The 22873-nt window shown below is 37.9% G+C and overlaps 1 protein-coding gene across 1 annotated transcript in view; it reads left to right on the forward strand.

Annotated features, from left to right (window-relative positions):
* LOC150079667 (C-Jun-amino-terminal kinase-interacting protein 4-like) overlaps positions 1 to 22873 on the forward strand; it is a 540406-nt gene that overhangs the window by 37552 nt on the left and 479981 nt on the right. The window contains exon 2 of the mRNA XM_090383158.1: positions 10251 to 10371. Within this exon, the coding sequence (XP_090239284.1) occupies positions 10251 to 10371 (121 nt within the window). The remainder of the gene's footprint in view (positions 1 to 10250; positions 10372 to 22873) is intronic.

Below are 22873 nucleotides of genomic sequence, written 5' to 3' on the forward strand. Positions count from 1 at the left end.
TGGTCAGGCCACGCCTTGAGTACTGTATACAGGTCTGGAGGCGCCTCATTTTAGGAAGGATGTAAATTTACTTGAGCATGTACAGAGAAGGGCAGCAAGATTGGTGAGGGGAATGAAGGGATCCTCTTACCAAGAGAGGCTTAAGGTCTGCAAGGTCTGCAGATTGCAGTGGCTGGAGACTAGGCACCTGCGCAGTGATCTGATTGAGGTATATAAGGCCTTGAATGGGTTGAGCACGCTGAATTCTGATGGAATCCTTCCACTTGTTCAGATTACGAACCTAAGGGGGCATAAATTCAAATTAAGAAAAGGAAGATGTAGAATAGATGTGCGGAAATTTGCCTTTAGCCAGCGGGTGGTTAATTGCTGGAACAAACTTCCATCTGTCATTGTGGAAGTTGACAGGTTAAATAAATTTAAGGAGGAACTGGACAGGCATTTTGAGGGAATGGTGTGATTTTTTTTTTTTTTTTTGGCTGATGCTGCATAAGCTCATACACTTACTTTCTTGCATCACATGCCACTACTACTACTACTACTACTACTACTACATTTTAATAAATAACAACTGGAAATCATCCATTCAAAATGTTAAAACTCTTAGAAGTTCAGATTTTGACACCGACCATTAACTGCTAGCAGCAACAATTAAATTGAAATTTAAAAATATGAAGCCAAAGAACAATAGAGCAACATTAAATATATCATGATCTGATCAAGACAAAATAAAGGAAATTTATGGGAAAACACTACAAGAAAAATTAAAAGATATAAATTATTCATCATCTCTGGAAAATATATGGGAGAAAACTAAACAAATGACTAAAGATGCAGCCTTAGAAACCTTGGGAACAAAACCAAATAATTCTTGGATTACAGCAGAAATTTTAGATGTATGGACGGAAAAAAGACAAATGGAAAACTTCCTAAAGAAAGAAAATAGTTAAGAAAAAAGGGAAAAATATAAAACCCTAAAAAACAAAATAGACAACTTATGTAAAGCTGCTAAAAGGAAATGGTTGGAAGACAAAGCAAAGCGGTGCAAAGAGGCAAATAAACGTCACGACTCTGAAACAGCTCACCGGTTATAAAGGATGTCTCTAAAACATGCATCCTGAAAACACTGACGATGAAAAATAAAAACAGGAAACACGCAAGAAATTAAAAAAAATATGGAAAGAATATTACCAAACCCTGTTCAAAGGGAAAAGAAAAAATGCTCTTGCCTTAGATAATAGAAGAGATAAAGCACCCTCGATAACAAAAGAAGTTCAGAAAGCAGTTATCCAAATGAAGAATGACAAGGCATCCGGAAATGATGGCATTCAAGCAGAACTATGGAAATTTGGAGGCGATGCAATGCTAAAACACCTCGCACAATTGTTTAATCTAATTTTATTTACAGGTGATATACCAAAAGACTTGAAAAGTGGAATAATAGTACCTATATACCAAAAAGGAGATAAAGAAAATTGTCAGAATTATAGATCCATTACCCTTTTAAACCATATATATAAAATATTTATAAGGACCTTACAAAATAGGATACTTAAAATATATGAAGAAACAATAGGGGAAGAACAAGCAGGATTTAGAAAAAGCAGGTCAACAATAGACCAAATATTCACACTAAACATCATTGCAGAAAATTATTGGAATAAGAAGCAACCTCTTTATCTGTGCTTCATTGATTTCAAGCAGGCATTTAACTCTGTAAACAGAGAAAATTTAATGAAGCAACTACAAAAAATCCCCCTTGATTATGAAATAATTATGTTTATAAACAATTTCTATAAAAATATAAGAGCAATAGTAAAATTCAACAACCTTAAAACAGAGAAATTTGAAATAAAGAAAGGACTCATGTAAGGATGCCCTTTATCTTCATATCTATTTAATATCTACCTAGAAGAACTAATGAAATCAGTTGAAGAAAAAAGAGGCACAATAATAAGTGGAAAAAATATAAACCACATAAAATATGCAGATGATATTGTGATTTTAACAGAAACCAAAGAACAACTAAAAGAAATATTAACAAACATCAATAAAGCAAGCAACAATTATGGAATTAATATTAATATAAATAAAACCAAAGTAATGCAAATCATAAACATCCAAAATCCACAAATAGAACAAGTGCAAAAATTTGTATACCTGGGCTCTCTAATAACTGGAAACTTTAGTAATATTGACCAAATTAATCACAGACTGAATATCGAATGGACAAACATGAACAAATTCAAAAACAAATGGAAGAATAGGGCTCACATCTGGTGAGTATGGACTTGGCACACCCAGGGTCCTGAGCTGGATATCACCATTCTTCTCTTTCTTGGTGATTCCTTTCTACTTCTCTCTCTCTCTCTCTCTCTCTCTCTCTCTCTCTCTCTCTCTCTCTCTCTCTCTCTCTCTCTCTCTCTCTCTCTCTCTATCAGGGTAACCTGAGAATTTTTTTTTTTTTTTGGCTGGTGCAGCATAAGCCTCAGGCTTCCTTGCACCATATGGCTAATAATAATAATAAATCTCAAATAGTCTAAAAATTAAATTATATGAAACTGCCATCATACCCACAGCAACTTATGGATCAGAGAATTGGAGAATAAATAAGAAAGAAAGAAAAAATAATAGCGTTTGAAATGAGATGTCTAAGGAAAATCAATAAATCAAATTAGAGAGAACATAAAACTAATGAACAAGTAAGGAGAGATCTAAATTTTGAACACAGAATAATAGAGCAGACCTACAAAAAACAACTTCAGTGGTTTGGACATATGAACCAGATGAAACAACACACGCTGCCTAATGTAGTACTGACAGGAAGAATTGGAGATAAGAGACTACCAGGAAGACGCAAAAGAGAATGGCTCCAATTCCTAAAGGAAAACACAGGCTTTCCGAGTTACAAACAAATGATGCAAGATTCAAGAGATCGACAACAATGGAGGACGATAAGGAACTCAACCCATGCCAAAAGGAAGAGTAGAATGATGATGTCCACAGTAAATGGACATTGTAAGAGTCAGTAAACACAAATCAGATATAGCTAAACAGAAGAATAAGAAAATCAGGTTCCATTGACAGTGTGGAAAAGCTGTTCCAATTTGTACAGCAGTTGGTTTATGTGCAACAGTATCAAAAGCTTTCCTGAATTCCAAATATATAATAACAGAATTATTTTTTGCATCCAGTTCCTTTGCATCAGTACAGTAATGAATAAAACTGGTCAAACAAGATATCCCCTCAACAAACCCAGGATGTGTTTGAAGTATAACTGGTGCCTTGTCTAGACGATCCAGGAATTGTCTAGATACAGGAATTTTGCTAGCAGAAATAAGGAGGTGATTATCCCCTTGTATAAGGCAGTGGTCAGGTCACACCTTGAGTACTGCATACAGGTCTGGAGGCCTCATTTTAGGAAGGATGTAGATCTTCTGGAACAAGTACAGAGGAGATTTGGTGAGTGGAACAAACGGTTTCTCTTACTGAGAAAGGCTTAAGTTCTGCAAATTGCAGTGTCTGGAGATTAGGCACCTGTGAGATGATCTGTTTGAGGTGTATAAGGCCTTGAATGGGTGGTTTGAGCAAGCTCAGTGCTGTGGGATTCTTCCTCTTGATCAGATTACGCACCTAAGGGGACATAAATTCAAATTGAGGAAAGACAGTTGTGTGGAAGTTTGCCTTTAGCCAACAGGTGGTTGATTGCTGGAAGAAGCTTCCATCTGTTGTTTGGAAGTTGACAGCTTAAATAAATTCAAGGCAGAACTAGACAAACTTTTGGAGTGAATGAGTGGGTTTAATGGGATTTTTTTTTGGCAATGCTGTATAAGCTTGCTTTCTTGCATCATATGCCTCTACTAATGCTAATGATCCTGCTTTGCTTCTTTTACCAGTGACTCCGTTATTTTCCCTGTAGCAGAAGTTAAACTAATAGGCCTGTAATTACTCGTGTCACCCTTTGATTTCTCTTTGTGAATTGGGGATACGTTTGCACATCTCTAGTCTATGGGGGCCTCCCTGAATCCAAGGATGCCCTCATAATTATGGATACAGATTTGCTTACTTCCTTCGCTGCCTCCCTTAATATAACTGGATAGATCCCATCCACCCCAGGTGCCTTTCTTATGTTTAACTTCAACAATTTCTCTTTCATTTTCCTCTTAGTTATTATAAAATCATTTAGTTCCCTGTTAGAGCTTGATAAACTTCTGGTATCTCCTTCCCTAAAGAATTCCTCCTGTGTGTATGTAGATGCAAAATACTCATTCAGTTTGTCAGCAACCTGAGCAGGACATCAACAGTTGAACCATCCATATCATGGACTAGTTTGATTCATCACCTTCCTTCTACAGTTTACATAAGTAAAAGAAGTCTTTGATGGTTTTCTTTGCATCCTTTGCCAAATATTTCTCACAATCTGCCTTCGCTTGCCTGACCTCCTTTGTGACTTTATTACAGACTAGTTTATATTCTGCTGACAAGGCTAAGAGAACTACACATTTTTTCTTGAGCCACTAAGTGGAACTTTATTTATTGATTTGGAATTATTGTTTTTCTTTAACTTTTGATTTAGTAGTGTAGTATTTGTTTGTGATTTCATGATTAATTTGGTGTATTTATTCTTTACTTGGCCCTTGTCGACTTCTGCTGGCAATGTGTTATATTGATAAGAACTTTCGAATTTTGCTGCCATTGTTTTAGTATTGATATAGCAGACACTGGAGGATTCTATGTAGCTTTGCTGTAGCCTGACCAACCTGATTAGCTACTGTGATATAGTAACAAAGGAACTGGATGGAAAATTAATTTTGTCGTCATTCTTAAATTGCAGTAAAGCTTATCACGCTGTTGCTTGGGGGGGGGGGAATCTAGTGACAAAGTGAGTATTATAGCTCTGTCAGCTTAACTTCTTAACTTGTCAGATTCCTGTGAAAATAATGGAGCAAGTGGTTAAAGAAGTAATGCATGATCATCTTTACAGGAATGCAGTTATTATATGGATATCACAGCATGAATTTGCTTATGGGAGATCTTGTATGACCAACCTGTTATGACACAGTAACAAGCTGTTATGACAGCTTGTCATGACAGATTGTTATGACAGCTTGTCATAACAAGCTGTTATGACACAGTAACAAAAAGAAACTGGATAAAAAAAATATTTTGACATCATACACTTAGATTTCAATAAAGCCTTTCACATTGCTCTACATGATATACTACTCTACAAATTGGATTATTGTGGTATTGGGAACAAGTTACTGCTGTGCATAAAGGGAAGGTTGAATGGGAGAAGAAGACAGGGTCCACTGCTCTTATAGGACTGTTATTAGTGGAATCCCTCAGGGTAAAGTGCTGGGCTTCTCACTGTTTCCACTATTTAGCTGGTACTGATGAAGGCATATTAAGCCCATTATCTAAGTTTGCAGATGATACAAAGTTGGTAGGGTGGTTTGATGATAGGAAACTAGGTGTGCCATAGCAAAAAGACCCAGAAAAATTGGACAGATGAATGAGCCGAGAATGGCAATTGAAGTTTAACACGGATGAGTGTGAGGGACTGCATGTGGGCAGCAATAATCCCAGAATTACATATCAGTTAGGTAGAACTGCACTCAAGGTGGGAAAGAAAAAAAAAAAAAAAAAAAAGAGGCCAAGTGTTAATCGTACATTCATAAAACGTTCTCAAGCACTGCAAAGAGGCTTCAAGAATAATTGATTTAGGGAGTGGGGTGTTACTGTTAATGATATATAGGAATTTTTTTTAGCAGGGACAAGAAAGTGCTTATCCCATTGTATAAGGTAATGATTAGGTAGCATCCTGAGTATTGCATACAGGTCTGGAAGCCTTGTTTTAAATAGGATGTGGATATGTTGGAATGGGTGAAGAGAGGAGCATCCAGATTAGTCAAGGGCACAAAAACATACTCTTACTATGAAAGACTTCAGTTCTATAAATTTCAGTGCTTAGAAACTAGACACGTGTGAGGGGACTTATATAAAGTACTTACGGATTGAGCAAACTAAATGCTGATGACATTTATATTTCTCCTTATACAGGTAGTTCTGCTATAACGTGCATTTTTTCAATGCAAATTTTCTCCAACGCGACTGATATATTAGGGAACAATGTGAGTATAATGCTATTTTTGCATTGGCTCATGTGCGATTTCATCTGCAAGTAACGCCAGGTGAACACAAAACCCGACACCAAGCTGAACGGAGCGACCTGCACATCGATACATACAAGTTTATGAAGCTTTAATAATGTCAAATGTGTGAGAGCTATATTTACTGTAGTTGTATTGGTCGGAAACACACCGTTGTAATTCGCTGTATTCACAAGATAACACGTGATATTGTAAGCCGACTCATGTTTTTAGGAGCTCACATTTTTCTGTTTGAACAGAAATTTCGTGAGACGTGATAATGTGAGCAGAGGAGCGTATTTCAGGAGGTTAGTACCGTAAAACAATATAAACAATTTGCAGTTCCTGGTTTATTGGGCTTTTCAGTTAGTGCAATCTAATTATAAACAGGTTGTAAACTCGATCTTACTGCATTTGTAATAATACTGATAGCTGGAATTCTGTGGGTTTTTACGTTATTATGGTGAAATGTGTTTCCCCATGACATCTTCAATCATATAAAAAACATAAATAAATTTTCAGAATCTTCTCTTCATTCCTATTTTTTAAGCTTTGTAAACTTGTCTCACTTGTGCAATTTGTGGGTCCCATGTTCGTCGTTATTGATTGCTTATCTTTTTTTAATGTTTTAAATTTTACAATCCAAACATTAATTTTTCAATTACAATCCATTTTCTTTTTGAAAATGTCAGTGAATAGAAATATCAATCGAGCAAACTTCATATCTTGTCAAGGTAAAGTGCTATATTTACTGTAATATCTATTTATTTATTTGAAATTTAAGATGTTTAAACCTGTGTTAGCAATTTTATTTGGTTTCTAACTTTTGTTTAGTGTTTTACTTACCAGACTGAACTTTTTTTTTTTTTAAAGTATTCTGCCCCTATCCCTATTTTCCCTTAAGCCCTTTGTTTTTAATGCATGAAATACCATAACGCTGAGATTTTTAGGAACATATGTACTGTGTTATTACAGAACTGACTATATGTGTTTGTGTCCCCTTATGCATGCCATCAGGACACATAAAGGGAAAATGAAAATATTTTCTCATTTCTGAGAAATATTGATGTGATATTAGCATAGAAACACAAAATGAGAGTAGATGTGTGCTGTAGACCTCATGACTGTGATGAGTATGCCAAACAACTATATAGAGAAATAGAGTGCGCAGTAAATTGGGGTCTTTCCTCATTCAGTGTCCTTCTGTCGATCTCACTGAGAGATGCCCATCTTTGGACCCTTTCAAGAAGCTCAATGTCTTTTTTCAGTTGAGGTCTCCATATTTGAACACAGTATTCCAAATGTGGTCTTACAATTGCCTTATACAGTGGGATTATGACCTCCCTATCTCTACAGGATAAAGTTTGATAAATCATCAATAGGATACCACTGGCTGTCTTTGTTGCATATTTACACTGTTCAGAAAACTTCATATCTGCCCGTATTGTAACTCCCAGATTCCTTTCCTCCAGCACTGTTTTTAATTCAACATCACCAAGTGTATACTTTGTGGGTTGCTATTTCCAAGCGTAAGACCTTGCATTTAGCAGCGTTAAAACATATCTGCCACTTCTCTGGCCATCTTTGAAGTCTGTTTAAGTCATCCTGATGGAATGCTGCTTGGCACTGATCATTAAAGGCCCTGCTAATATTTATGTTATCTGCAAATTTTGACATCACACCTTCTATCCCTTTGTCGATATCATTTATGAAAATGAGAAACAACAGTGTTCCCAGAACCGATCCTTGAGGAACCCCACTCCTGATTTACACTAATCTGAAGAATATTCATTAATCACAACCCTCTGCCTTCTGCCCTGCAGACACCCAGCAATCCATCTTAGAATTTTTCCAGTAGTCCCAACATGTTCCTGCTTATACAATAACCTCTCATGAAGGACTGAATCAAATGCCTTGATAAAATCCAAATACACTGTGTCAGAATTGTTCCCTACATCCAGCTCACGTATAACTGCATCAAAATAGCTTACAGCTTACTGAGTTAGTTTAACATGATTTTCCCTTAATAAAACCATGTTGTGTGTTATTCAGAATGCAGTGTCTATCTAAATATTCCTGGATTGCATTCTTAATCATTGTTTCTTAAGATTTTCCCTGCCGCTGAAGTTGGACTAACCATTCTGTAGTTACCAACTTCACTTGTAGAACTGCCTTTATGTATAGGTGATAAGTTGGCACTTCTCCAATCCAAAGGAATCTCTCCCAAGTCCAAAGATGCCCTCATAACTAATTTTAATGGTACATTACACTCCCTGGTAGCCTCCTTCAAAATTACTGGGTATATGGCATCAACTCTGGGAGCTTTACTTGCCTTTATATGCAAAAGATTTTTTAATAAACAGTCATCTGTATTTTCGAAATCACTAATTTCATATGACTCAGCCTCACTTACACAGCCTCTTCTTAGCATGAAGGGTCTTTCTTCAGTACAGATGTATGCAAATTACTTGTTCATTTCATCTGCAACATCAGCTGGGTTGTCTGACTTTCCCACACCCAGTGCATAAGGGTTCAATCTAATTCACTTTTTTCTTTCTTATATTCACATACATGAAAAATTCCTTTCTATTCTTTGCTCCCTTGGCCAGTGCTTTCTCATATGCTGCCTCTTTAACTTTATCTGTGGTACTATTACAAATCAACTTGTAGCTGTTGTAGGCTTCAAGTACTATTCATCACTCTGTAACTGCCTCATGCTATCTTTTTCTGCTGTAATTGACGGCCAGCTTTGTATTCATCAAATTTGGGATCTTCCTGCAATATTTTCTTAATGGTATGTGTGCATTCATGTGATTTTTTTTTCTTTAAAGGTATTCCATAATTCAAGTGTATTCACCTTCACTCTTCAATCTGCCCAATTAATAGATGACATATAGTGCCTTAAACTGTCAACTTCCCCTCTTCTGAAATTAAAGCCTATGCTTTTACTTTAACTACTGCAGCACCCTTCTTTATCTTCCAACTGACAACTGCATGATCACTACCTGTCGATGTTCTTGTATTTTAAGTCCTGTGATGTCATCTAATTTGTGAGTAATGATGAAGTCAAGAATATTTTCATCCCTAGTATTATCTCTGACATGCTAGTAAAAATACTAATCATCTAGTTTATTTAGAAAAAATTTTCCCCAATGTGAGTTTCCCTCCTGCTAATTCCAGTCAATCTGGGGCAGTTTGAAGTCACCCATAATGAGATATTTTTTGTCTGATGCTGTATAAGCTTATACAGCATCAGACAAAAAATGCATTCTTGCATAATTTGCCACTGCTAATGCTAATTTCACCATGAATCATGTTGTTTTAAGTATGTGAATGCTCATACATTTAGGTTCTGATTATGTGACCACTCATCCTCACTTAGTCATCCTTTGCATTAAAGATGAGAATGAGTAACATAGTTCATTAGAATGGGGATAAAAAGTATCAAAAGCAGAGCTGGTATAAGGAGGCCGTGATCTGGCTTGCTTATCAACTGACAAAGGCATTCTCAACTTTTGCTAAGGCATGTTGCTTTAAATATCGTAAAAAAATACGAAATGATAAATTTGATAGTGGGCAGTACCTGTGCTTCTGTATTAGTAGCATATGCCTAATGCTGCCTTTGGAAGCAAACTTTTTTTTAAAAATCAGATTCATTGTTTTCTTTGTAGTTTTTCAGCTTTCTCTTTTTCACTTCTTTAAACCTTTCTTTGCTGTCCTCTTTCATAAATATGAAATTTGCCATCTGTGTTGGTTGAATGTTTTCATAATGTATTGTTAATATCTTTGTTATTTATTTTGAAGCTGGGCAGGACTGTTCTGAACAAAACAGCTGAGTTCCTTTTAAATTTATTATTTCTGGCATTGTTACTTTTCTACATTGAAAGAATTAAACCTTATTCCACATAATATTTGAAAAAAATTGCCTTTCTTGCGCAGATTTAAATGTTTACTTTCATCATAATCATCAATGTTTATATTAAATTTTAATATATTTTTAAACCATTAAATGTAATTATCATTTGTAAAGCTTTAAATATGGACAAGAATATGTAAGAAACAAATTAAAATTTTGAGGATGAATAATTTTTTTTTTTCTAGAAACTTCTGGAGATAGAATATGCTGTAGAGGATGACAAGAGAGAACTCCAGAGCAAAGTGGAAAGCCTGGAATCCATAGCTCGAATGCTAGAGTTGAAGGCCAAGAATGCTAGTGACCATGGTACTCTGGTACTTTGTAATAGGATAAATAATAAATGGTGAATCCTAGCAGATTACATTTAATTAGCTTCATACTCAATTGTCATTTGAGTATAGTTATATTACATTAAAAGATTTAATAAGAGGAATAAACATGCAGAAATATTACATCATTAGTCATTTGACTGTTATCTACTGTTGTTTTTATTTAAAACTTTACAATTTATTTGTCAGGTTTTTTTTTTTATTATTATTGCATAGTTCGAGTTCTGATTACATTCCAATTAAAATTTTTTTTTTTTTTTTTATATATATAATAATGAGTCGAGAGCACTTCAGAATGATTAACACATACCAATGGTAGAGCTTAGAATTTGTAATGATTGCTGAAGGTTAGGTATATGTACTTAAGTAATTTAATTTTAGTCCAGTCAGTATATTTCTTTAATTATTATTAGAATGAAAGCAGATAACAATAAATTTATCATTATTATAATAAATTTTAATGTATTATGTGAACTAAGAATCTTTTTGCATATCTTTGTTTTTGCATTAGTTTACTTTTTGAAAATGAAAAAAAAAAATTACATTTCATGTTTTTTTACTTTTTTTTTTAGTTACATTGTTTATACAAATAAGATAATTACATTTCTGTAGTTTGACATTTAGAATAAAACTTGATAGAACCTGTCTCTCCATAACATTCAATCTGCTGTTGTTATTAACTCTCTCTCTTTTTTCCTCTCATCAATTTTGCATATTAGCAGCAGAAAATGATGCAAGAAACCAAGCTTTTATATATACAGCACAGCCAAAAAAAAAAGGAAAAGAATTACCTGCATCATCTGACCGTTCCTCTAATAATTTATCTAATCCTTCCTTAAATTTATTCAAACTACCCAGTTCCAAAATACCAGATGAAAGTTTATTCCAACAATCAATTACTGTCTGGCTGAAAGAAAATTTCTACTCATTGTATAATCCAGCAACCACCTTTTTCCAATTTAATTTTATGTCCTCCTATGTGTTGTCCCAGAAAGAGTAAGGATACCATTAACATTTAGTATGCTCAATCCATTTAAAGCCTTAAACTAACAAAGAAAATTCAGAATTGGTTTACAACTTGTGGCAATGCAGTTTCTAAAGAATGTGGTGAACCAATGGAGTGGATAACATCTCTGGGTTTGCCAGTTTTGCAGCCATATTATATATTATCCAAAAGACCTCCCACTGTATTTGTAAGTTTAAACATGAATATATGTGTGCATGTTAGTATTGTTGTATATTCTTGGATACCCTTGAATAAGTTTCACACCCTAATTTTTAAGACATGAAAAAGAAAAGGAAAAAAAATTTGAATTTATTGAAGTTTTAAAGTATACATACTGATTATACAGGGTGATTCACTACCAGTGTGACAAACTTGCAGGAGGTGTAGGGGGCACAAAGACGAATCGGAATCACATAGCATTGCAGGGTCCGAAATGCCTTTGTCATGCGGTAGAGGACGTTGAACGGGGGGTCGCGTGAACAGCGATCTCGCTGGAAGTCAGCATTTGCGAACCGTTTCTGTTGAAGAAACCAAGTAGCAAAAGTCCTCCGGAGTGGATAATCTGCAGGCTCCAATGATTGGACATGTTGCAGATGGTATGAACTCATTTGGTTTGTTGACAGTATCCTCCATACAGTGGATTGGGAAATACCCAATCGTTGGTCTATTGCTCGAGTACTCGTACTCGGATTGCCTTCTGCAAGATGTAGGACAGTCTCCTCATTGTCTGGCATCCTCGTCGTTCGCTCTCGATTCATGGTACCTCTCGTGAAACAACCAGTCTCACGTAACCTCATCATACGATTAAAATCATATGATGAGGAGCACGCCTGTACGGGAAACATTCCTGGTACAAGCGCAGAGCGGTGCACCTGTTACAGTCCGCAGCTCCATACGCGAGGTGCATGTCGGCCAGTTCAACGTTTGAATACTCGTCCATCCTACTGCCTCGGGAACCGGTTTGCAAATGCTGACTTCCAGCGGGATCGCTGTTCACGCGACCTCCCGTTCAACATCCTCTACCGCATGACGAAGGCATTTCGGACCCTGCAATGCTATGTGCTTCCGATTCGTCTTTGTGCCCCCTACACCTCCTGCAAGTTTGTCGTACTGGTAGTGAATCACCCTGTACACAGTGTCCTGATCTAAAATTAAAGTATTCAATAACAAAACAAAAATATACCAGTGTAGTTAGCTTTCTCCACTGCTTTTGTATTCTTCTTTAGCCGAGCTTGTGGAATTAGGAACATTGTTCATAAGGTGACTACCTGAATGCAATCTCATTTTTTATCCACATGCAAAGATGCTCAATTCTCTGACTACTTGATGTAAACTTATACTCTCCAGTAGCCATCCATTGCATATACACTGAGTGATCACTGAATTATGACCACCTACCTAATACTTCGTAGGTCCTCCTTTTGCCCTCAGTACAGCAGCTATCCAATGTGGCATTGATTCAACATGATGTCGGAAGTGTTCGGGAAGTATGGCCAACCAAGCTGTGTGTGATGTGGTCAGCAATGCAGGTATGGACAAAAAAAAAGGAAAAGAATTACCTGCATCATCTGACCGTTCCTCTAATAATTTATCTAATCCTTCCTTAAATTTATTCAAACTACCCAGTTCCAAAATACCAGATGAAAGTTTATTCCAAGAATCAATTACTGTCTGGCTGAAAGAAAATTTCTATCCATTGTATAATCCAGCAACCACCTTTTTCCAATTTAATTTTATGTCCTCCTATGTGTTGTCCCAGAAAGAGTAAGGATACCATTAACATTTAGTATGCTCAATCCATTTAAAGCCTTAAACTAACAAAGAAAATTCAGAATTGGTTTACAACTTGTGGCAGTGCAGTTTCTAAAGAATGTGGTGAACCAATGGAGTGGATAACATCTCTGGGTTTGCCAGTTTTGCAGCCATATTATATATTATCCAAAAGACCTCCCACTGTATTTGTAAGTTTAAACATGAATATATGTGTGCATGTTAGTATTGTTGTATATCCTTGGATACCCTTGAATAAGTTTCACACCCTAATTTTTAAGACATGAAAAAGAAAAGAAAAAAAAAAATTTGAATTTATTGAAATTTTAAAGTATACATATTGTATCCAGATGCCCAATATGCCTTTCCATAGTGTCCCACAAGTGCTCTATGGGATTGATATCAGGGGAGTTCGGAGGCTAATCGATATGCTGGAAGTCAAAACTGTGTTCCTCAAACCATTCCTGCACAACAAGTGCCTGATGGCATTGTCGCCTTGGAAGATATCATCGCCATTCAGGAAAAAGTGTAACATAGCAGGGTGTACATAGTCAGCAAGAAGTTTACGATAGCGGAGACCACTGATATGTTGTTCCACATGCACCAGGGGTCCAAGTTCCTGCCAGTGAAACGTGCCCCACACCATACAGCCGCCTCCACCGGCCTGCACTTTTGATACCATGCATGATGGATCAAGGGCCTCATGTTGTTAGGTGCCTCCGTAGCCAGGTGGGTAGGAGCAGCAGCGCGTAGCACATGCTTCTCGATTAGACCGGGGTTCGAGCCCGTGACCACCAAATACGCAGGATGCAGAAAGGTCAGGGAATGACGACCACATATCCCCGGAGCAATATGGCCTTAGTTGCTAATGCTCCTAAAAACCAAATAACAACAACATCATGTTGTTGATGCCAAATCCGTACACGACCATCCACAGTGTGGAGTAAATAATGTGACTCATCTGACCAGCACACCTTCCAGTCTTCTAACATCCAACTTGCATGCTCTTTGCACCAGGCAAATCTTTTATGCCAATGAACCTTGGTTAGGAGAGGATGCTGTAGGGGTCGTCTACTGGTATAGCCCATACGTGCGAGCGTGCGATGCATGGTCATGCCAGATATTGTTCTGGGTTGACCCATGTAGTAGTAGTAGTAGTAGCAGTGGCATTTGATGCAAGAAAGCAAGTGTATGAGCTTATGCAGCATCAGCCGAAAAAAAAAAAAAAAAATCACACCATTCCCTCCAAATGCCTGTCCAGTTCCTCCTTAAATTTATTCAACCTATTAACTTCCACAAAGACAGATGGAAGTTTGTTCCAGCAATTAACCACCCGCTGGCTAAAGGCAAATTTCCGCACATCTATTCTACATCTGGCCTTTCTTAATTTGAATTTATGCCCCCTTAGGTTCGTAATCTGAACAAGTGGAAGGATCCCATCAGAATTCAGCGTGCTCAACCCATTCAAGGCCTTGTATGGATAGTCAACTCTTCAAAAGTGCTGCACCTGTTTGCCTGTATGAGTTGTCGGACCTGGAGCTCACCTCTAATATCAACTTTTCGCTAACCTTTGCAGTTTTACTGTTGGGTCATTACTGTTGGGCCATTTTGACTCCAGTCCTGGTACACTTTAACTACGGCGGCTCTTGAACACCCCACCAGCTCAGCCGTTTGGGAAATCGAGGCACCAGCTCGTCGAGCACCCACAAGCTGTCCTTTATCAAAGTCTGATAAATAATTCCTTTTACACATCACGCTTGGAATTTTACTACCTACTGAACCATTGACACCTTATCTATGCTACAAAAGCATAGTTAAGGCCGACTAACTCTGCACTCTTGTACCTCACGCAGTCAACAGGTTGCATTCAGTTTTCATAGGGGGTGGTGATAATTCAATGATCACTCACTGTATTTATTCCTTCAGTTTGTCTTTAAATGACGATTTAGACAAACATTTGCAGCATGCATCAATGGCAGCCCTCCAGAAATGGCTACATCCATATTTATCCTTCTGGAGATGTTTTTCATTTTTGTTTATGCGCACAGAAACATCACCATAGCATGCTTGTTTAAAATGAGCATGCTCAGCTAATTTAATAGAGCCCTTGGAATATTCTGCCACACTCTTTTCACCAGTCTAGGATCAAACTAGAATCGTCTAAGGTGGATGGATAATCAGAGCATTGTAAATCCACCTTTAAAAAATGAGTAATACAGGAAGCGAGTAATAAATATTATCCAGTTGTAACCAAACTAATTGGCTAAGTTTAGAGAACATAACCCTATACAGTTTTATTAAGTGTTCTATAGAGTTATTATCTTAGTAATTAATAGATCAGGAAAGAACTATATTTACTTTTCATTACTATTAATGAAAATGAAAAAAATGTAATTCAACTTAAGGAACATAATTTAACTTCTAGGTGGTAGATGACTCTCATCAACCGGTACAATACCACCACTTTGCTTATTGGAGGCTTGAAGTGGTGGAACCCAAGTTTAGTCTCCAGAGCTAAGTTCTGGTCAACCCTTCCCCATCTCTTCCAATATGCAGTATGACTGATGCATTTTGAGGTTATGATGAACATCGTGGCAAGAGCCAATCTTCCTTACATTTCGAGGGCACAGCTCTAAAATGGTGTTCGCAGGCCGGCCGCTAGTTAGTACACCAGACCGAACCTATTGGTAACTCTTTAGGAGGCTTCTGGATCAGCTAGTGTATAATCTTGCTACCTCTACTCAGCAAGATAGTGATTGGGGGGAGTCCGAGTAGTGTGTATGCGGGGGCCATTGTTGAGGCCACGTTATGTCAAGGATCTGGGTATATTTTTACCACGTGTACACTATATCCAAAAATTTCATTACTTCATACAGCATGTCCTCCCCACTTTTTCTTACTATTGAATACACCATGAATTGTCAAACTAATAGAGTAAGCTGTAGTAAGCTAATAGAGTAGCTAATAGAGTGAGCAAACTAATAGAGTAATCTAATCTGTGAAAAGATCTAAACCTCCCAAATACTTCCTAGCTCATTTCACAAATATACGTGGTCTCAATTCTAATCTCAGTGATGTCCATTTCCACTTGCAGTCTGCCAAGCCCCACGTACTTTTTCTGACAGAATCTCAGTTATCGGTTGATTCAACTATTGCTCATCTCAGTTGCCCAAATTATTCACTGTATGATTCCTTTCGCCTCAAAGGTGGTACTTGTGCATATGTCCATTCTGATATTTCCTGTCAGAGATTTGGAAATTTTGGAATCTCCTCTTTTCGATCTTCTCTGGCTTAAAATCTCTCTACCTCATTGTGTCAAATTCATCTGTTGTCTCTACCGTTCTCCCAACTCCACTAATCACTTGGAGCTCTTTGACTTCCTCTCTTTGCAACTTGACTTTCTCCAGCCAACTTTCCTAACAGTGAGGTAATTTTCCTTAGTGATTTTAATGTTCACAACTCCAGCTGGCTTCCGTTTTCTAGTCACACTGACCCAGCTTGTCAAGATGCTGAGGCTTTTGCAATTACTAATGACCTTGCACAGATTTTCATTTACCTACAAGAATACCAGACAATCCTAACCATACAGCCAACACGCTTGATCTTTTTCTCACAAATAACCCTTCTAAGTACACGGTCAAAGTGAGTGGTCCTTTAGACACCTCAGATCACAACTTGGTGATTGTCTCTTCTCCAATGGAGCCTTTATATCCTGGCTATTCCCAACCTTGTGTTGTTTGGCATTACAAGAATTCAAAATGGGATGACCTGCGAGATTTCTTTTCTTAGTAGTAGTATTAGTAGTAGTGGCATGTGATGCAAGAAAGCAAGTGTATGAGCTTATGCAGCATCAGCCAAAAAAAAAAAAAAAAAAATCACACCGTTCCTTACAAATGCCTGTCCAGTTCCTCCTAAAATTTATTCAAACTATCAACTTCCACAACGACAGATGGAAGTTTGTTCCAGCAATTAACCACCCGCTGGCTAAAGGCAAATTTGCGCACATCGATTCTACATCTGTCTTTTCTTAATTTGAATTTACGCTCCCTTAGGTTCGTAATCTGAACAAGTGGAAGGAACACATCAGAATTCAGCGTGCTCAACCCATTCAAGGCCTTATAAACCTCAATCAGATCACCGCGCAGGTGCCTAGTCTCCAGCCACTGCAATTTGCAGAACTTAAGCCTCTCTTGGTAAGAGGATCCCTTCATTCCCCTCACCAACCTTGTTGCCCTAGGTGGTAGATGACTTTCATCAACCGGTGAAATACCACCACTTTGCTTATTGGAGGCTTGAAGTGGTGAAACCCATGTTTAGTCTCTAGAGCAAAGTTTCCGGCATTCCCCTCCCCCCATACTTCTCCTTCAACTCATGCACGGTACTAAGTACTATAGGTTTTGATACCTTTTGTGTTTGGGGTTTTCATAAAGAAAAAAAAAAAAAAAAAGCAAATCTACATCCTTCCTAAAATGAGGCCTCCAGACCTGTACGCAGAACTCAAGATGTGGCCTGACCATTGCCTTATACAGAGGGACAATCACCTCCTTCTCCCTGCTAGCAAAATTCCTATATATCATTGACAAAACCCCATGACGTGCTCTGGCAGCCTGTCTGCATTGCTCATAAAACTTCATATCTGACTGCACAATTACTCCCAGGTCTTTTTCATTTTCTACCACCTTAAGTGTAGCACCACACAGTTGGTACGTTTCTCTGGGGTTACTTCTACCCATATGCAGTACTTTGCATTTATCAAGGTTAAACTTCAGTTGCCACTTCTTAGCCCATCTGCTCAAATTATCTAGATCCTGTTGCAGTAGCACACTGCGATTACTGTCATTAACAACCCTGCCAACCTTTATATCATCTGCAAACTTCGACACTAAGCTTGATATACCTTCATCAATATCATTGATAAATATACAAAACAACAGAGGACCCAACACGGAACCCTGTGGGACTCCACTAATAACATTAGTCCACGAAGAGCAGCACCCATTAATTACCACCCTCTGTCTTCTCCCACTCAACCATCCTTTTATCCATTGTAGCAACTTACCCTTAATACCATTCTACTCCAATTTGTACAATAGTCTTTCATGCGCAACGGTGTCAAAAGCTTTCCTGAAATCCAAATATATTCTTCTTTTACTTGGTTGGATTACTGTTTCAAAAATTTTGATGTCAACATTTGCTCAGATGGCGTCAGTGAAATTATTCTTGTAGGAATGGAATCCTTTATTTCACACTCCACTTTAAAATCCTGTCCTTTATCTAAACCTTGGTTTTCCAATAAATGTGCTCAGGCTGTTCAAGAGAGGAACGTTGCATATCATAATTGGCCAGTTTCCAATTCTTCAGTTTCATTATCTGCCTACACCAAAGCTCACAACAATTGTAAAGGAGTTATTAATCAGGCCAAACTAGATTTTGAACAGGCTAAGAGTAGAAAACTTGCTTCTTGCCCTAATGGTAGCCGAGCATTCTGGTCTATTGGCCGTAACTTTTGATCATGTTTGCTCCCACCTCTGTCTAAACCAGATGGTTCTGTAGTCACTTGAGCCAAGGATAAAGCCAACCTGCTAGCATCCCATTTTCCTTCCAACTCATGTATTAATGATCTTGGTAAAACACCTCCCGCCATTCCCAACACACTCCATTCAATACTTCCCATGATCTTCTGTCAAAAGGATGTCAGAAGGATTTTGACGAATCTTGATGCTAAGAAAGCTCCAGGTCCTGATGGTATTTCTCCACTTGTTCTCAAAACCTGTACTCCTGAACTTACTCCTGTTCTTTGCCACCTTTTTCACTTTCTTATTTTAAAGGCGTTTTTCCTTCTGCTTGGAAATTTGCTCATATCCAGCCAGTTCCTAAAAAGGGTGACAAATGCCTCCCATCCAATTATCGTCCCATTGCAATTACTTCTACTCTTTCTAAAGTAATGGAGAAATCAATTAACTGCCAACTCTTAAACTACTTAGAAACCTTCTGTTTCTGTTTTTTGTAATTGGTTATCCAGTTTTCTCTCTGATTGCTCACTGAGGGTGATGGTAGATGGCTCTCTGTCTTCTAACTTCTCCACTAATGCTGGTGTCCCCCAAGGTTCAATTCTTTCCCCCACTCTTTTCCTCTTGTATATTAATGATCTCCTTCCATTGACCAGAAATCCTATCTATAGTTTTGCTAATGATAGCACATTGCATTCCAGTTTGAGAAACCTTGCCCTGCACAATCAGCTTCAACATCTCGAATATCTGCTACCAGTTCCTTAAATGCCAATCTCCAGGTAATTCTCCAGTGGGGCAAAGATACCTTAGTTGATTTCAATCCTTCTAAAACTCAGTCTTGTCTTATATCTCTCAAAAAGGATTTTCTGTTCGTATGCTTATCTTTGGTGACACTTCGATTTCTAGGCAAGATGATATATCTCTTTTGGGGATTACCCTGACTTCTAATCTCTCTTGACACAAGCATTACAAATATTGCTTCCTCTGCATCTAAAAAACTTGGTTTTCTCTTTCGCTGTTACTTTTCTTCCAAACAGCTGTTCACTCTGTACAAATCACAAATCTGCCCTACCATGGAATATTGTTCCCACATCTGAGACAGTGCCTCCAAAACTTCTCTCAGTCTTCTAGATTCTATTCAGAAGAGGGCAATTAGGTTAATTAATGATTCCTCTCTAACAGAGTCTCCACACTTGTCTCATAGACGTACTGTTTCTGCTGCATTCCTTTTCTATAGATACTTCCGTGGGCACTGTTCTTCTGAATTTGCTTCTATTATTCCCGCTCTCTCTTTCAAAACAGTCCGAACACGTGTCGCCACCGGCCAAAAAAACCATTTACTGTCCAACTTCGAACTCACAGAACCAACTTTTCATCTTCCTCTTTTATTCATTCAAATAAAAGAGGAATTCATTCAAATTTTTATTCAAATAAAAATAAAATAAGAAATAAAAATAACAAATAAAAATAAAATAAAAATAATAATTAAACAAACAAACAAACAAAAAAAATTCAATTAAATTTCTTCTCACATAGCCAAAGAAAGCTAGGGGGAAAATACATAAACAACCTGCCATTCCATTCCATTTATGTAATATAGAAAACCGCAATGGGCCCAACACTGAATCTTGTTGGATACTTGATAACATTTCATCACAAAGAGCAGCAGCTATTAATAACCACCCTGTCTTCTGCCACTAATCCATCCCTTTATACATAGCAGTAACTTGTCCCCAATGCCACACTGCTTTAATTTGTACAGCAGTGCATTTGTTCATACATTAAGCTCTCAGCTGCCCACATCAACGCCAGAGCTTGCACTTGGTCATCTTGCAACACAGAGGCAGCCCTCAAGGCAGAATGCGCTGGTCCCACAGGAACTAGTAGTTGTTGGTGACTCTATTGTCAGGGAAACGGGGAACATGCTTTGTGGAACAGGACCAGGGTATGTCTGCCAGGGGCAAAGGTTGATGACGTTGTAGAGCGGATATCACAAAAGGTGATATAGTTGTGCACGTTGGCACTAATGATATTAAGAGTGGGAGACCGGTGGAATTGCTTAACAAGTACAGGTCACTGTTGAAAAAAAGCCGTGAAGTAGGGTTGGATTTGAAAGTGTCTGCAATTCTGCCCAGACACGATAGGAGGGAGTATATCATGAGAGCCTTGTCATTCAATTCGGCCCTGGAAAGATTGTGCAAGGCTCAAGGGGTAGAATTTTTTTCAGCCTGGACTGTACTTGTTAACAGGAGAGATTGCTTCTACAGGGATGGGATACACTTAAATAGAAAGGGTGCAAGAATATTTGAATTATAGGGTAGCTAAGAATAGAAACAGGTGCATGTATACTTGTGTGTACACCAATGCTAGGAGTTTAGTAAATAAATTTGATGAATTTGAGGTATTGCTCAAAACATTAAAGGCAGATATTGTTGGGATATCAGAGACGTGGTGTCACACAGATATAAGGAATGCAGAACTGGAATTTGGGGAGTACAACATCTACAGAAATGATAGACAGGATAGGAAGGGAGGAGGGGTTATGCTATTAGTTAAGAAACACATAAAATCCAAGGAAGTGAAGCCAGTCGACATCGATGGACGGGGCAGTCTCGAGTCAGTTTGCTGTGACATAAGCATAGGAAAATCAAAATTGAGAGTAGGAGTGTGCTATAGGCCTAATGACTTTGATGACTATAATAAGATACTGTACAGGGAAATAGAATGGGCCAGTAAATCAGAGAGTCTTATAATGGGGGATTTTAATATTCCAGATATTGACTGGAATTTGTGAGTTGGTTGTTTTCTACACCAGCATGTTCGGGAGGCAACTAGAGGGAGTAATACTCTTGATCTGATTATCAGTAGTGATTCTTCATGCATTAAGAATCTGCAGGTAAATGAACCACTAGGTGGCAGTGATCACAGTGTGCTGAAGTGGGATTTACTCAAAGAGGTAACTACCATCAGAGGTAAAGGGAAGGGTTTTTGTTTTCGTAAAGGCGACTATGATGGTCTGAGACAGTATTTAAATTCTATACAGTGGGACCAACTGATGATGTTACCAACAGCAGATTCAAAATGGGAAGCATTTAAGGAATTAATCTTGGAAGCTACCAGGCTTTACATACCAACCAAGAAATATTATTATTATTTATTATTATTATTATTAGCCATATGGTGCAAGGAAGCCTGAGGCTTATGCTGCACCGGCCAAAAAAAAAAAAAAAAAAAAAAATCCTTATTACCCTGAGAGAGAGAGAGAGAGAGAGAGAGAGAGAGAGAGAGAGAGAGAGAGAGAGAGAGAGAGAGAGAGAGAGAGAGAGTGAAGTAGAAAGGAATCACCAAGAAAGGGAAGAATGATGATATCCAGCTCAGGACCCTGGGTGTGCCAAGCCCATACTCACCAGATGTGAGCCCCTGGGGGTAAATTTTGTTCAAGGTTCAGGCCTAAATGGTTGTCAGACGAACTAATGTGACATATGGCAGAGAAGAAAATTGCACGGGATACATACAAATTAATGGGTGACCTGGAAGCCTATGATAGATATAAGTTGGTTTGTAACCAAGTCACAAAGGAGATTAGGCAGGCAAAGGCAGATTATGAGAAATCCTTGGCAAAGGATGCAAAGAAAAACAGAAAAGAGTTCTTTACTTATTTAAACTCAAGAAGGAAAGGGATGAATCAGATTGGTCCACTGGATGTTGATGGTTCAAGAGTTGAGGATCCTGCTCAGGTGGCTAACAATCTAAACAATTATTTTGCATCTACATTCACACATGAGGAGTTATTCAGGAAGGGGAATGTCGTACATTGGCAGTGAGCTAGATGATTTTCTAATAACTGAGAGGAAAGTGCAGGAGAAATTGTTGAGGATAAACATAAAAAAGGCACCCGGGGTGGATGGGATCTATCCAGTTATATTTACGGAGGCAGCAAAGGAAGTAAGCAAACCCCTAGCCATAATTATGGGAGCTTCTTTGGACTCAGGGGAGGTACCCATAGACTGGAGATGTGCAAATGTAACCCCAATTCACAAAGGAGGATCAAAGGCTGACACAAGTAATTATAGACCTGTTAGGTTAACTTCAGTTCCAGGAAAATTAATGGAGGCACTGGTTAAAGAAGCACTGCAGGATCATCTAGACAAGAATTCAGTTATAGCTCAGACACAGCATAGTTTTGTTAAGGG

This window comes from Mastigoproctus giganteus, chromosome 10, assembly GCF_048544385.1.
Source record: "Mastigoproctus giganteus isolate SK-2022 chromosome 10, ASM4854438v1, whole genome shotgun sequence".
NCBI lineage: Eukaryota > Metazoa > Arthropoda > Arachnida > Uropygi > Thelyphonidae > Mastigoproctus > Mastigoproctus giganteus.